At 41.9% G+C, this 17,027-nt stretch overlaps 1 protein-coding gene across 14 annotated transcripts in view; it reads right to left on the bottom strand.

Moving 5' to 3' along the window:
• APBB2 (amyloid beta precursor protein binding family B member 2) overlaps window positions 1–17,027 on the bottom strand; it is a 361,605-nt gene that overhangs the window by 117,151 nt on the left and 227,427 nt on the right. For 9 of the 14 annotated variants that reach the window (XM_070505982.1, XM_070505981.1, XM_044767731.2 and 6 more), the window contains one exon: window positions 1,335–1,543. In XM_070505982.1, coding sequence (XP_070362083.1) covers window positions 1,335–1,543 — 209 coding nt within the window. The remainder of the gene's footprint in view (window positions 1–1,334; window positions 1,544–17,027) is intronic. The other 5 variants (XM_044767732.2, XM_044767735.2, XM_044767736.2 and 2 more) reach the window with 1 other exon arrangement.

Genomic DNA, 17,027 nt, shown 5'->3' with positions numbered 1-17,027 from the left:
GCAAATGGACTGGGACAGGAAGAGGACTCTACTTCTTGCTAAGCTCCTTGAGGAGGGCTGTGTTGGTGCATCTTTATCCCCCAACACAAGAGGAACAAATGACTGAATGAAATTTTGCTCAGGGAGTAGGAATATTATGCTTCAATAAGAAGTTATCAAAATGGCCCAGTGATAAGCAACAAAATCCTATGTGATTCAGTGGAAGTGAAGCATGTGCCTGATGATCAGAGTCAAGTAGTAACACCCAAGGCCCTTGTCTACCAATGAGGGCATAGCTTGCCCCAACCCATCCCTTGAAGCTGAGGCCCAGGCAGGGTAAGTGAGATGCCAAAGCCCAGTGACAGCAGGAATGTGGTTGGAATGCAGGTCTCACTGCCTCCCAGAGAAGAGGAAGTAAATAATCAAAGGTGATGGAAACAACATGTCTACTTTTAAAGACAGGAAGGGTGATGATAGTTGCAAATATACAGAGAAGCTTTGCAGGTAAGAGACGGAGTTCAAATGCGCTCCATGTCCCGAAAGTAAAAGAAAATGGGTTGTTTAAAGAATGGAAGACTGTGGTCAGAAAAAGGCAGAAATGCCTGGGGCTGAGGGATCAAACTACTTTTCTCAAAAAAAGCCATTACTTAATTGTGACCTTTTCCAACTGCAATTCTCTTGAATATTTTGTTATCAGAATTCACAAAGGTCCACTGCAGGAGTCTTTATATTAATAAATACCACAATCGAATTTTTAAATGTCTCGCAATTCTTTGTTTAAACATCCAGATTTCCTCCTCAGGGATAGCAGAAACTTATGCTGCTAATTATTTCTAAAATAATGTCACTTCTGCTAAATAAACAGATTTTTTTTTTAATAGGAATTAAGCATGTAAGGGCTCTCAAGGGTTATTCTTGCAGACATCCTCTCTATGCAATCAAATGAACCCATGGCTAATAAGATATGCAGTAATTATAACGCGTCTAGCCAAGAGATGTTCTTCTGTGTGTAAATATTTTATGGAGCCAGCACCATGCAATGGCACCTATAGAGTAAAGTACTGCCTCAGAGAGCCCCAGGGAATCTTAACCACTTCTCATTAATCAGCCCCTCGTACTTTGTGTACCTGGAATGGTGCTTCAAGAGACCAACGCCATTAAAAAATGAAAACATTCCTGAAAGATGGTATTAACACTCTTCACTAAGAGGAAACATTACTGAGGTTCCAAGTGCAACATGCATGATAATCAAAAAGCTTACCTTGATGACCTGTGGGGGCAGAAGCAACGAGTCTAAAGAGAAATCACAAGTTACAGCCACCCTACCAAGCCGTTAAAAAGACACTCCATTTTACCTCATTCTCTGGGGTGGGAGACGGCGTTACAGAACTAAGTGACCCTTTCCTAGAACCCTGAAGATCTGCTGGGATGGACACAGGGCGTTCCCACTGAGTCGTTCCCGTTGGTATGTGCCAGTAATAGGTCCCGGCGATGTCACTGATTCTTTTCCAGCCAGGTGGCAAATCTGGATCGGTCTGAAATGACTGATCACTCCATATATCTGCTGGGAAGTGGGAAAAAAGAGGGTTTTATTAAAAGAGGAAACAAATTACAGTCTTCCACGTTCAGTACCAATAGTCAGGAGAATTCAGTAGGCAGATGTGTCCACAGCTCAAATGAGAAGAACTAAAGCATCTTACAGACGCAAGGTATGGTAAAGGGGGCAATGCGGAAAGGAACAAGGCAACGACTGAAACGGCAGGTTGACACTTGGGAATACGGACATAAAGGACCCATTATCCAGTCATCTCACGGCTCCAACAACTTTATGAACAAGCTAAAGCTCCATTAGCCAGAATCAACTACCCAAGCAAAATTTGCAAGGTTATACACAAAATCTACCAAATCCCTTTGTAAATTAGTGAGATTTACTGGTTGGCATCACACAGCATTCTCGGCAATGGGCTGAGCACGACTCTTATTAACTGCTTTCTACAAATGAGTACTATATTTATATCTTTCATTTGCTTTAACAACTCCTCCTATTTGATTGTAAACATCTGTAAAGCGGCAATGGCTTTCATAATAATTTAGAATTCCAAATTGCACACAGAAGATTCCCAAGGAAGATGGACTAGAAAGCCTTGGAATTCAAGAAGGGAGCAGACTGACTCTCAAAATAGGCCAGCAATGTACATGTACAAAGTAGAGTGGGTGTGAAGTACAGTAGAGAGTAGTGGGGACTGTGGCAAACCGGCAAGCATGTGCAAAGTCCAAAGGCATTCAAATACAGAAACTAATTTTTCAAATACTGTAGGGGGCCAAATAAAATACATCTACTGAGCAATTTCAGCCATCCCTGGCCCATATCAATATTTTATCAGTTTACTGAATTACTATTTGCTTTTTTTTTTTTTTAAAGATTTTTTATTTTTTCCTTTTTCTCCCCAAAGCCCCCCGTACATAGTTGTATATTCTTCGTTGTGGGTCCTTCTAGTTGTGGCATGTGGGACGCTGCCTCAGCGTGGTCTGATGAGCAGTGCCATGTCCGCGCCCAGGATTCGAACCAACGAAACACTGGGCCGCCTGCAGTGGAGCGCGGGAACTTAACCACTCGGCCACGGGGCCAGCCCCACTATTTGCTTTTTAAAATCTCATTCTTGGCCTTCTTTGAATTGAATATGAAGTGGATTAAAGTGCTGGAGAAGAGAGGAGAGAGAAGAGGGAGTAGAATAAGAAACCCATAGAGATAGAGGCTAAATACAGGAATCACAGGCAGCTGAACCAAAGTAGGTAGGCAGAAAAAGTAAGAAACTTGAGCTCTAAACCCGGGGATCACTTTCTTCTAAGGATGAAGCCCTTTTCTATGTGGCCATTCACAAGAGGCTGGAGTGCTTTACAGCAATTCAAATGAGAAAGCATGTGAGCCTTGCTCTGTAAATGTCACTGCATCATGTGGGCAGGCGTCACTGAGGCTGTTACAGCTGCAGCCAGAACAAAGAGGTTGGTTAAGACTATGGGCACAGATGTGCATTCATGAGGATGTTTGGGATCCCAGCAGTCACTTTTCTCATTTAAATCTGCCAGAGGCAAAACCGCCACTTGTCTCAAATTTGGAAATTTCCCTTCCCCCTACAGGAAATTAAGCATACTAAATAATTTCAAGTTACCCAAATTCTGCAGAAACAACTTGAAATAAACACATGTATACACTCCTTTGTCCTGACTTTTTAGAGGGTGGAAGGGTTGTTTCTGCTATTAATTTGTCTTCAGTATCTCAACTGGGACAGGAAAGGTAAAATACATGGGTCTCGGGATTAAGTTGGAGAAAACCCTGCCATGGCTGTTCCTTTGTCCCATTCTGGCGGCTCACAGATGATAAGCTCTGGGGCCAGACACTGAGAGGACAGAAAGAGGCTACTAGTTACCATTTCAGTGGTTTTTGAGGTTTGCAGGCCTGAATTTACACATTTGTCCTAATTATCTCTACAGCTGGGACATTAGTACACATGAAGAACAGCTACATACTACTATCAGAATATGAAATCGTGTCTGCCCAAGGACAGAGACCAAGGTCGGTGGCCTTTGGGTTTGGCTGTCTGAGGTGGTACCTTGAGGGCAGCATGAGACAGGCTTTGGGCTGCATGGCAGGAATTGGGCTGTTCTGTCTTCAATCAGACCCACTCACTTATATTTGGTTTATATTCTAAGTTTCTGCTGAAATTTTGTTGGAATAAAAATAAAAAGGGGGTTTATTCCATTGCTAAAAGTTGATGATGATGAGGGGGGAAGTGAGGTGGGCACATCTACAATATTATTAACAGTTCTAGGGTCATTTATAGAAGCCCTTTCACATCATCCAGCACTGTTTGTAAGCCCTGTGAAGGCGAGCAGACATCGTATCTGTCTCGTTCACCATCATATTCCCAAAACTTAGCACGGCAGGTGTTCAATAACAATGTGTTGGATGGATAGATGGATGGATGACTGGATGGACAGATGGAAGGAAGATAGGAAGGAAGAATGAATAAACAAGGAGGGAGAAATGAATGAATGAATTAGGTCCCTGAATGATGGGAATTAGAATGGGGGCACTTAGCAAAAGAGGAATTCTGAAGAAATCATTTTTGTGCAATTTCACAAAACAAAGCAACTTCACAACCCCCAAGAATCCTAGCTTCTAGTTAAGAGCAATGTCTACTTCCCTTGATGGTAAATGTGAATGTTCTTATGGATAAAAAGAAACATAATATGATAAATGGGAAAGAGTCCTGGGCTGGAGGCCAAGAGTCTTTGAGTTGAGATTTTGGTTTTTTTTACTGATAGGTTGGTTCCACAAGGAATGGTAAGAAATACAGCCTTCTAAGGCACCTCAACCACATTACACTTCATTTTGTTTAATCTTCATAGCCCCAATTTGCTTTGTTTTCCTATATAAAACTACGTACACATTTAAATAAGTACCTTGGACCTTATTCAACAGGTCAGTGGTTTTCAATTGTCATTAAATTGGGGAGGAAGACAATGGTGCAGCTAGCTGGAATTCCAGGCCCTTCGGGAGCCTTTCAACCACAGCAGCATCATTTTTAACTGTTTGAAACACTGGTCTCGTGCATATGACTTTCGTTGAAAATAGGGATTAGGTATTTTTTCAAAAATTTTTGCTTAAAATAAAGTTTGAAACCACACCTAAGGCAAGAGTACAGCAAGGCCAATATATCTAAATACCAAGAAGCTGGTTCTGTCACAAGATAGTTCCAAATATTGCAAAGCAGCTTAAAATGGTTGCCCGCGAATGGGTACCACAGTGGACACGGCATGAAGGAGGGCATGCAGACTAAATCAATATGAGAAAATCTGTAAACAACAGATGATTAGAGGAGAAAGTTCCAACCCCTTTGATTCTCAGAAAATTACGAAATGAAGCTTTGCTGAAGCCAAGGAGCCGACACTACGGAGAGGAAGCTGTGGTTGATAGTTTCATTGCCCTTGTGATTCTCAGCAGTTTCCTCAAACTGAGTGTCCGTCACGCACCCCTCCTTGACAGCGCTGCTTAGAGTTCTGGAATCACAACACGGCATTCTCAGCTTTCAGTGAGAATATCCTAAAAGATCTCCACACTGGAGAACTTTTTTTCCTTTTAGGTGGGTCACTGTGCAACAGTCACCTTCAGAAGTTCGATTCAGCATTGGGTAGCACAGAGCAAACCACAGGATCCATCTCGGAATTACCCAACTTCAGGAGTGGAACTCAGAACGACTGCAGGGGTTACTTATGGGAAGATCTATAGGAGAGTTAAAATGGAGAGATCTATAGAAAGCCTGCAGAGGATTTGTAAATACTCCGGTGAAACCAGAAATGAGGAGGGTCAGACTCTACACCACATTATGCAGCCTGGATTGGAAACCAGGAGTGTGAACTCTCTACGGGGACTTCATCTCTTGGCTCAGCCACTCACTATTTGAATGACCTCGGACAAGTTACTCAACCTCTTTAGGTTTCAGATGCTTATCTGTGAAATGGGGATCAAAATAGCACTGACCTCACTGCGTAGTGTGTAAAACACGCAGAAAAAAGGTTGGCCATATAATATGCATGTTCACTACATAAATGTTCACTGCTATTGCTACTATCATTATTATTATATGTTATAGGTCTCCAAGCCAACAGTATAGTCATATATTAAGTTCACTAATTTTTCAGTAATTCAATAATAATTAAGCAATTAAAGTAATTAAATAATAAGTTTATTTAATAAATTTATTACCAAATAATAAAATAAATAAAATAAACAAATAAATAAAAATAACAAATAAATAGATAAAGTAATTAAATAATTAAGTAATTCAATAATAATTAAGTTCACTAATATTAAGATACCATAAAGAAAATGTTTTCTTATGTCCAAGGAAAATACTCACTACAGAATTTACAGGGTTAAATGATCATCGTGGTTCAAAGAATAAGGATAAAAGAAGATAATCTTATGGTGACTCTTTCCCTGGAGAAGTAGTCCAACCAGCCTCCCTGAGCAGGGCTGAACTTTGAGGACCCGGGGAGGTCAGAGGTCAGGAGGTTAGCCCCTGCCTTGCCGGGCTTCTTCCCATCATGCTCAATGCCCTTGGCCAGCTGTGCCTCTGCTTCACCTTCTCTTTCTCCAGATGTCTGTCCATCAGTCTCTCAATTAAAGTGGAAGTTAAAAAAATTTTTCATAATTTTATTTTATTTATTTATTTTCTTTTAAGATTTTATTTTTTTCCTTTTTCTCCTCAAAGCCCCCCAGTACAAAGTTGTATATTCTTCATTGTGGGTCCTTCTAGTTGTGGTATGTGGGACGCTGCCTCAGCGTGATTTGATGAGCAGTGCCATGTCCGCACCCAGGATTCGAACCAACGAAACACTGGGCCGCCTGCAGCGGAGGGCGCGAACTTAACCACTTGGCCACGGGGCCAGCCCCCATAATTTTAAAAATAAATATTTATGTCTCCTGTTGTCTAATTTAAAGCAGATTTGCTAAACTTTTTCCTAGGTTTCTCTCAAACACAAACCATCCCCAAATGAATAAAGTTGCCTTATATCTGTAGGATTCTTGAGTTTTTCCCCACCCCGCTGTCTGGAGCCTTCGTTAGGAAAAAAAATGTTCTCCACCCATAAAGTAAAGCACATCTTCATACACATTTCCACATCTAATGATCACATCAACTCCAGCTAGAAGGCACGGGTGGGAATATTAGCAAGCCAGGACAAGAATCTAGGCCTTTCAAGGCTTAAACCCAAGTGCTGTTAACGCTGCCACAAGGTTCTAAGAGCTAGTAACAAAAATACTGTTAGTAACAGTAAAAGTAACAAGGACACCGACATGAGTGTGGGCTGAATCACCCAGCTCCTTTATTGCTTCTTTATTCTAAGAGCTCATGGAGTGTCCACAGCTGTCCTACGAATGACATACTACTGTCATCCCTGTTTCTAAGGCTCAGAGAGGACAGCAGCTTGGTTAAAAGCCAAGGGGGTAAACTACGACCCTATGTCGAAATGGATTTTACTTTTTCAGAGACCTGAGAAAAATCAGTACGAATTTGGGGGTATGAAGAAGGTAAATAAATAGGGATGGAAACAAAAGAAAAAAGTCACAATGGCTGCAAATCTGAGGCTATGAGACCGACCAGCCTGCTGACCTGACTAAGGTCAAACAGCTAGTAAGTGAGGGCACCAAGATTTGGCCCAGGACCGGATCTGAGCTCTGAGCCCTGAACCACCCCCCCGGCTACATCAACGTGAGGACACTTCCAATGTAGGCATTCCATAGGGTCCTCCTTTCTGTGCCTCCCTCCCTAATTCTGCTTTCAGTAAATCCAGGCAGCTACTCCTGCTGGCCCAGGTATCTGTAGCCCCTCCCATTAGAAGCCTTAGGATCAAACTCCACGCTCAGGAACCACCGCAGAGACTAAGAGTCTACCTATTTCTCCCTCCTCCCCTACCTACAGGATCTTGCACCTAAGATGCCTGAGGGTCTCCTGTCATCACTGCATCTCGCTGAAGGCACTGCCAGGGGCTAACAGGGCGGTAGGAGCTGAAAGCCATGGGTGTCCTTTCAAAGTGGCTCTGTGGGCCTTTCGTTGTTTGTGGTTTTGTTCTGGAAGCAGGGCCTGGAAGTCAGAGTGTAAAAATAGCAAGGCTGAGAGCCCCAGAAAGTCCCTCTGTGCTGGGAGCCACTTGAGCCAAGAGCAATACTTGGCGTGGGAACAAGGAGCCTGCCTATCCGTGAGCAGCAAAGACCCACCCCTTCCCGTCACCTCCGGCGCCTGTATTACTGGCCTGGCTCCACCCTGAGTCTTTGCAGGGGCCCATTCCCCACCCTGCTCCCCTCCCCAGCGGGGCCTGTGTGTGAGGACTCTAATCATCCTCTCCCTTGGGCTCACCTGCAGGAACCCAAGGGTCAAATGAAAACAAATTAGCATCTAGCAGCAGCTGGAAATTTCCTCTTCAGCTCTGGAGGCCAGAAGAAGGAGGAATGGGTGAGCTGGGATTCTGAATTTGGCAAGGTCTGCAGTGCAGAGCACCAAAGGTTTCCCTCGGGTCCTCAGAATGGCACTCACTCCCTTCCTCAACATTCTGTGTACCCAGTGCCTTCAGTGTGCAAGGCACGTAGTGAGGGGGTAGGGGGGAAAGAGGAGATGGATTAATTCATTCAACAAACATCTCCTGTCTACTCTGTGCCAGGGCTGGGGAAGCAGGGGCCATGAGATGGACCCAGGCCCTGAATCAGGGACCTGGGGCACTGGTTTTCAAGAGTCAGAATCACCTAAAGAACCTGCTAGAATATAGATTGGTGGGAGCCACCCCAGAGTTTCTGACTCAGTAGGTCTGGGGTGGCCCGAGAATTTGCATTTCTAACAGTTCCCAGATGGTGGTGATTTCATGTGGCTGGTTTGGGGACCACACTTTTAAGAACTACTGGCCTACGAAAACAGAAAAGGTAATTACTCTTTTCCATCAAACTCTAACTACTGGCTCTGCAGAATAAAAAATGTGGATGTATATTCACTCCTTCATTCATCCACTTACTCATCCATTCTTTTGTATTGAGGGCCTCCTATAAATGCCAAGCACTATTCTAGAAGCTGGGAATACAGTGACGAACAAAAGAGGCAAATTAGGTAATGTGATCAATTGTGCCTGGGGACGGGATGGGCTATTCGGACAGGATGGTCTGAGAAGGTCTCTGAGGAGCAATGTCTCCCTAAACTACAAGGGCCAGGCTTGGGAAGAGATAAGAGAACGCCAATCCAGCAGTGGGAAGAGCCAGTGCAAAGGCCACGGGGCAGGAAAGAGCCTGTTATGTTATTACAAGGGAAAAGCCACTCGAGTGAGAGAGATAAGTGGTCTAGGATAAGGTTTAAGGCCACAAGGGCTAAGGATTCACCCTCTACGCAAAGGAAAACTCTCAAAAGTCTTGTGTGATCTGTTTTCAAAATCAGAAGAGTAATGTGCACAATGCTCGCATTCTTAGAGAAGAAAAAATTCTCTTCTGAAGTCTTCATTGCAGCTGCTGCTGGCTACACTTTTAGCAATGTTACTCCTGACGGAGCCAGATGCTTTAATCAAAACTATTTGAATTTAGCTTTAAAACTCTTTTTCTGATGACCCAGTAGTCTGCGTCCTTTGCCTCTCTCTCTCACGACTTAGTCCCTTTATTTTTTCCTGGACCAAGGACTTCACTGTCAGAAGACAGCAAACAAGGCTCTTCATTTCCTCCAACTTCAACACCAACTTCTGAAGACAACAGCACGGCGCCAGGTCTCCAGGTCTCCAGGTCTCCATCATTTATTACAGATTTGCTAAGGGTTCCAAGCAGCAGACAGAGGCTGCTTAGAATTTGGTGTGAAACTGTCCTCAGCCAAAGGAACTGGCAAAATCCATGACTATGGAAACGTGGGAACGAGCCCCAAGGTGTCCAAAATCTGTGAGCTCTCAGAATTCTGACCCGCCAGCCTGCCAGACAGAAGGGAGGAAAGAGCGCCAGAAACAGTTTCAAGCCCTCTTCTATTTCCCGATACTTATTTGCACGCCATAATTGAGACCCTGAAACGTCTACCAGAGCCTTAGAAAAATTACACGTTGCACTCAATTCAGCTTTCCTGTGGTAGCATTGTTTTAAGAGCTGTAATAAAATTCTTAACAGTTTTGAGAGTGTTAATTTCCTAACACTTTTTCCTATATGTTTCTTTGGAAAATTAATATTAAGATTTTTGAGTGTCCTTGAAATAGGGAGCTATTTGTAGCTGAGGATTTTCTGTTAAAGATTCTTGAGTAAATATTCCAAGAATTCGCTATTTAAATGGTCCTTAAATTTGGGCCTGTAACACTACAAACCTTGTATATTTTTATCAAGTATTTTGGCATAAGATCAATACAAAATTTCTTAATTTAAACTCACTGGAGACACAGTCTGGTGCTGGGCTTACTCCGCCAGACTTGTTTCAGGGCCACGTTACTATCATAGACAGGAGCGCTGGAGTCAGCCAGCAGTCTTAAACCTTAGCTGCAGCGCTGGCTAGCTGTGTGATCTCAGACAAATGGCTTAATTTCTAATAGCCTGTCTGCTCACTGTATGACAGAGCTGATGACAGCTCCCATCTCATAGGGTTGATGTGGAACAAAGCACCCAGCACAAAGTCGGCACGAAGCAACCACTCAGTCAAGGTTTGCTACTATTAGCTATTAATTGCTTCATTCAAATGTAACTTTGGGGGAAAAATATTCAGGAATACAAAACATTCTTGAAATGGCATCAACCACAGTGCATTTCATTTAAGAAAACAGATTTCTGAGAGTTTGCAACCATCAAATGTGTTTTTATTAAAAAGGCAGTTTTTATTCAGATCAAGAAAACTTGATGATAAGCACTGGCCACTCCCATGTCAACTTAGAAACAATGCATCACAAGAGAACATATGGGGTAGAGTATGTGGCACTTCTTTAATCAGCATGTGGCTGTTTTATGTCATGTAGTGGAACCATTAAAGAAGCAGAAATGAAGTCAGAGCAAAGTTTAAGTGTGCTTTATTATTCAAGACATCCTTGTTTTGAGATGCTTCTGCTCTACCTCATGCCCTCGTGAAAGTATGTAAATGGAAACTGATCTGATGTTGGTGGAAGATAAAGGGAAATTATGCCTCTCTGTTCACGGACTGTTAGCCAAAATGAAAACATAATACAGGAGGCAAGAGGACTCCGCAAAGATGAAGTTAGAAACTAAAAGGCATGAGATGTAAGCAGCTAAAAATTATCCGGAGAGAAAATTGGTATTTGTAAATATCCATCCACCCATACGTATCTATACATACATACAATTGAGGTTAATCATATGACCTGGCTACAGAATATTTAAATATCCTCAGAAAGATTAAATATCATCATCATTCTAAACACCTAAATGCACAATAAAACATAAATTTTCTTACAAGTTATGAAAGGAGATATTAAAATCCTAGGATGGTATGAAATATAGCCTGAGAACACTATTTCCTTTTAGAGTGTTCACAAAGTAAAAAGCAGCATAATTTACAACCACTACTGAGAAGCCACAGGCTTAAGAATCTTCTCCCTCAAAAAAACTTAAAAATAAAAACTTAAAACTTGAGCGAAGATTCACATTTTACTTTAAGAAAGCTACAGAGCATTTCAGTAACCTCAATTTCGTTTTTCCAAGAAGTGCTGGGAAAAACCTGTGTTAAAACCAACAAATCTCCAAAATCCAAGTCTACTCATCACAATGAATGGAGAATGGGTGCAAGAGAGCATGTTCTTGAAACCAGCAATTATTTGATAATTTTTTTTTTTTGAGAAAGATCAGCCCTGAGCTAACACTGCTGCCAATCCTCCTCTTTTTGCTGAGGAAGACTGGTGTTGAACTAAAATCCATGCCCATCTTCCTCTACTTTATATGTGGGACGCCTACCACAGCATGGCTTGATGAGTGGTGCCATGTCCGCACCCAGGATCCAAACCAGCGAACCCAGGGCCGCCGAAGTGCAATGTGCGCACTTAACCGCTGCACCACTGGGCCGGCCCCAATTTGATAATTTTAAAAAGCAAAGGTCACAACATATTTACATAAAGTCGCTAGGCAGGCTTATTACTTTTTCCTCCGGTTGTCTGATTATATCACTCACCTATTGAACGGCAGCAATACATCTTGTCTAATACCAGATAGGATTATTCAGGTTTGGCAGGAAGATCAACGAATTAGTCCTAATATTATTCTTTGCTTTTAAGTTAGGGTATTTAGTCCTAAACACAGTTTTCTAGGAAGATCTGTGCTTATACGAAATCGAGCAGAGAGTTACTGCACAACATGAATCAGAGAATGTGTCCAGCTGCCATATCCTCAGTCAACCCAACCACACAACTTTCTCATTTGATTATTATGATACAACAAGCAGTTGGAGAAGACAAAATACCACCATGGGCATGAATCTTTCTTTGGCTTCCATACAATTAGACAGAGAGAATTACTACTGGCACGACACTCTTTCAAGGTAGACAGGTTTAAAGGTATACTAAATAGAGCCAATCCTCCTCTCCATCATTTTGGCAAGGTCTTCAATACAACACACTTTTCTCTTAGAGCTGTGGTCCTCCTCAGGCAGGTACACAACAGTAATGATGACAAGGAGGAGGAAGCAATTCCAGGGGTTGCCTTGACCGATGTCAAGGTCATCATTACTCTAAATGATGGCAGGTTAGGACTTGACTTCCCATCCATGTTAAATATTAGAACAAAAGATGATTATTGAGAATCTGGGAAACACAGTATTCCATGACAAACTATAATTCACCCTTTTATCAGCACATTAAAAGAGCGAGCTGAAGTGGATGCCATCTTTTCTAAAATCAAACTGTGTGTGGGAGCACACAGAACGAGACTCCCACAGATTAAACTGTGTATATTTTGTTTCTGACACAAGAATAGGGGCAGGCACTTCTACAGCACTATGGGACTTTCAAAAAGCTATAACTAATCCTATCTGATTTGATTCCACAAAATCTCGGGACACAGGTAGAGGAGATATCATTCTCATTTTACAGGTAAAGAAACAGATTTCAGCAATGCTAAATAACTTGATCAAGGATAGGAAACTGGTTGTCATTCAGTGTGGAGAAACCTCAGTGTATTTCTGTTTGGGAACTGTTCTATTTGTTAAGATTTGTTTGTTTGTTTGTTTGTTTGTTTTTGAGGAAGATTGGCCCTGAGCTAACATCCGTGCCAATCTTCCTCTATTTTGTATGTAGGACACCACCACGGCATGCCTTGATGAGCGGTGTGTAGGTCTGCACCTGGGATCCAAGCCCACAAATCCCGGGCCACTGAAGCAGAGTGTGCAAACTTACCCACTATGCCACCAGGCCGGCCCCCGTTAAGTGTATTTTCAAAGGTTAAGTGCCCTTAGAAAATCAGCAGAACTGAAGTAAATGGTTCGGTCTGCCAGTGGTTAGTGGAAAAGCTTTAATATTTAATGTAAAATAGGATTTTAGACTATGGATGGGGCAGAAGAGTTCAGAGAAAAATGTTTTCCTGAGATTAACTTTTAAAAACATATTTAAAGAGATGAGGGTAAAAGCTATTTTTTATTACTCCACCTAAATTAAAGAAGAATTTGAGGGGCCGGCCCCATAGCTGAGTGGTTAAAGTTTTGCATGCTCTGCTTTGGTGGCCCAGGTTCATGGGTTTCGATCCCAGGCACAGACCTACTCCACTCATCACATGCTGTGGAGGCATCCCACATACAAAATAGAGGAAGACTGGCACAGACTTTACCTCAGGGTGAATCTTCCTCACCAAAAAAAAAAAAAAAAAAAAGAATTTGAAGCAGCTCATATAAAAGATATCAATATATTTCAATCAATAAAATAACATGAGAGAATAGAGTTATGGAGTGGAGGAAAAATTTAATTTCTTGCTCCAAAAATTTACAAAGTGTTATCTAATAAAATAAGTTTATTAAAAAAGAAACTTTTCTTTTTTTAAGATTTTATTTTTCCTTTTTCTCCCCAAAGCCCCGCCATACACAGTTGTATATTCTTAGTTGTGGGTCCCTCCAGTTGTGGCATGTGGGACGCCGCCTCAGCATGGCCTGATGAGCGGTGCCATGTCCACGCCCAGGATCTGAACTGGGAAAACCCTGGGCCACCGAAGCGGAGGGCGAGAACTCAACCGCTCGGCCATGAGGCCAGCCCCAAAAGAAACTTTTTCTTAAGCATCAAATCTAAGAGGAACTTAGCATGTGAGAAACAGCACTGAAGGTACAAAGGCAGCAAGTGATAATGAATTTACCTTGAATCTGGGTGGTTTTATTTTGTAACTCTCGTTCTAAACTGTAATCATGTTGTACAACAAGTAATTAAGGGGAAACAATTTTAAAATAATAAAGTTAACTGGGCAAACCGTTCTGTACTTTTCCGTTTGTCTCTGAGAAGCCTGGTGTTTGAGTTTCATGAATAAGCTACGTGTAGCAGACACTTCAAGGTGTTCGTCAATATTCAATCTCTTCTTCCACAGCAATAAAAACTTTTGACTGGACACACGGCAACCCAGAATGCAGAATACACTTCCCGGCCTCCCTTGCAGCCAGGTGTGGCCATGCAGGTAACGTCTAACCCTTGGGGAATAAGTACAAAGACTGTATGGCAGCCTCCAAGAACCTTCCTTATAAAACAGCTGGCAGGCATATTTTTTTCTTGCTGTCTGGAACAGACTCACTGCCTTGGACAATGAGGACAAAGGCTATACCCTCGGGGTTGTGGAGTAGTCAAGCCAAGGAATTTGGGTTTCTGAGACTTTGTGGAACACAGCCACCCTATCAGTGGACTGCTACTGCCAGGTTTCTATGCGAAAGGCAAATAAATTTTTATTGTAATAAGCCACTGTTATCTTAGAGTCTTGTATTGCTAACAGTTGAAGTTGATCCTAAGTCATTTACCCAATGGCAGGAAACTGAATTCCAGACCTACTGCCTAGGAAAGAAACAGCTTCTAAAGGATTCGCTTTGCAACCCCACACTCAGTCCCAAACCGACAGGGATCTAAATCCTAGAGCTGAGTTAAGAAACTCAGGATCCTGACTCTCAACTTCCCCCACACTCTTTCTAAAACAGCATATTGTTGAAACATAACTTAATTGGTTATCACATTCATTTTCCACCACCCACCAATCTAAGTATTTTAACCTCATCTCCAACTGTTGTCAAAAATACCAAATGCAGACACTGCGTTGGGCCTAATTTTTCACAAACCTCAAGCAGTGTCTGCCAGGATTCAACCAACCAGAAGCAACATCCAGCCATTCATTTGATCCAAGGTTTTAGTTCTTTGATCTACTATATCCTCCTCCTCACCCCTCCAATTCTAGGTCAGGAGAAAAAAAGCAAAGATTCTCAAGGGGAAAATAAAACTGCAAAAGCAATTAGCTGCTACATACCTGTACAAGAGCTTCATTTTTCTTTTCCAGCAACGAAACAGTGATATGCCAAGCGCTGAGTTTTTCAAAGATTCTGGGGCTACTAGCCGAAAAGAGGCAGGGGTATTTGTGGATCCCATCGGCCAGGGGTGCATGTGTAGAGAGTGTCATTTTTTTACACTTCCCAAAGGAGAATTTAGTATAAGACAATATCAGGTTATTGAGCCAAAACTCCAGGAAAGGACAAGTAAATGGAATAATGATTCTCAAAAATCTCCAACAATAAATTAGTGCTCAAAGTTTAGAAGGATTTCCTTTCTGGAAAGATTAGGATATGGAACTAATTGGTGTTCAAGTTGCAGGTCTCCCATAGCAAAAAGTTCAGAAAAAGTGTCAGAGATGCTATTAATCACAAATTAAACAGATCTAAGTCCCTTAGGATCTGCCTTGTTCCTCTTTTTATTTTAACCAATCAAGGTACCACAAACATGTCTCACACACAGTAGGTGTGCAATGTAAGGTTCTGAATGTAAATGAATGTAGTTAGGAGTGGCTCTCTTCGCTCACGTCTCATTCTCTGATGTCACCTAGATAATATCTGTACAAATGAGAGCTACAGGAAAGAGGAGGACAAAGGAAGGAAAAGAAGATGGATAGATGGATGGAGGGAGGGAGGGATGGAGGGACAGACAAACGGAAGGGAGGGAGGGAGAGAGGAAAGGAGGAAGGGAGACAAGAAGGAAGGAAGGAAGGAAAAGAAGGCAAAATGGGGGTGGCATGTGCCACGAGCAGCCTACCTGCTGAGTCTGAGTCGAGTTCTACTTTGCTATAACACCCAAGAAGGAACTAGAATCACTGTTTGCTAATTTTTATTCACCTACAAATGTACTGGTTAACCCACTAAGCCTCGAATTCCAGCCAATATGCTAAAATTATTTTCCTACTAGGAAAATGCTCTTGAAGAGTTAGAGGTTTCTTATCTGCTGGGTTTCTGGGAAGGATTCCAAATTTACTATGAGACAAAAATAGGGTTTTTTTCCTCTCATCTCAAAATCTAAGCCTCTCACTTGTGAAAACTCTGATTCATACCAAGTTTTTGCTCTGGGTTAGCTCCATTTCCTTCTTTCTAGATCTAGTGGTAGTTAGTGTCTACCTGTTCTTGAATTCTGGTATGTTCCGAGCATCCTCCTCCTCAACTCTCCCCATTACTTGCACTCTGAAAGAAATTCCTGTAACTCAAAGACCTTGGAGAGAAGACTCTGCTCATCACAGAAAAATGATCCTTAGATCTCAGAAGTGGGTACAGAAGAACATTCTTTGGAAGCAAATGAATCAGGCGCTGCATCAAAGTCTTCCTTGTTGTAGGCAAAATAGGCAGACACCAGTGGGGACAAGCGTGCGACTGTGTGGAGAACTTCGTCCTGGACAGTTGTTCGTGCTTCCCTCTTTGTAGAAACAAACTTTGTGTGTCTTCCTGTGTCACAGATGTGCTTTGATGAATGAACTGAGAACATTTATCCCTCCCTTTAGAAAATATTACACTGGGAAGTACCTAACCGTGGAGCCAGGAGCAGAAAGGAGTCAAGTGAAAGAAAATACTGTGTTTTTTCCCTTAATTCCCTTTGGAGAAACAAACAGTATAAATCACTTTTAAAAGCAAGAGTGCATTTTCAGTATAAATTTTCCATGGGGTTTTTTCTTTAAAGATAATAACTTTTTTCTTTCACTTTCTGCTTTGACGACTAATTCATTTAAAAAATACATTACGCTCTCCTGATAGAGCAAGAAGTGCAAATTTTCTTATTGTAAGTAAATGCTACACTTGCACTTGACCCTGGGGAAGCTTGACCTCTTTCATGGCCACTGGGTCTGTTTGAGAAACATATCCATGAGAATTGAATTGGTAAGCTACTCCTAAAAAAAAATAAGCTGTAACGTGATTCACCCTACAGGTCAAAAGGATCCCGATTTAACAAGTAATAGCAATGCTGTATTTTTCACAGAACAAAACTATAGTATATCCGTCAATAAAAATAAAGAAATCTTTTTTTGTCCCCTAAAAAAGTAAATAATATATACCCTATGACCC

The sequence above is a fragment of the Equus asinus genome, chromosome 3, assembly GCF_041296235.1.
Source record: "Equus asinus isolate D_3611 breed Donkey chromosome 3, EquAss-T2T_v2, whole genome shotgun sequence".
Taxonomy (NCBI): domain Eukaryota; kingdom Metazoa; phylum Chordata; class Mammalia; order Perissodactyla; family Equidae; genus Equus; species Equus asinus.
Note: the sequence above shows the minus strand (reverse complement) of the source record. Positions and strands in the feature narration are given on the sequence as shown.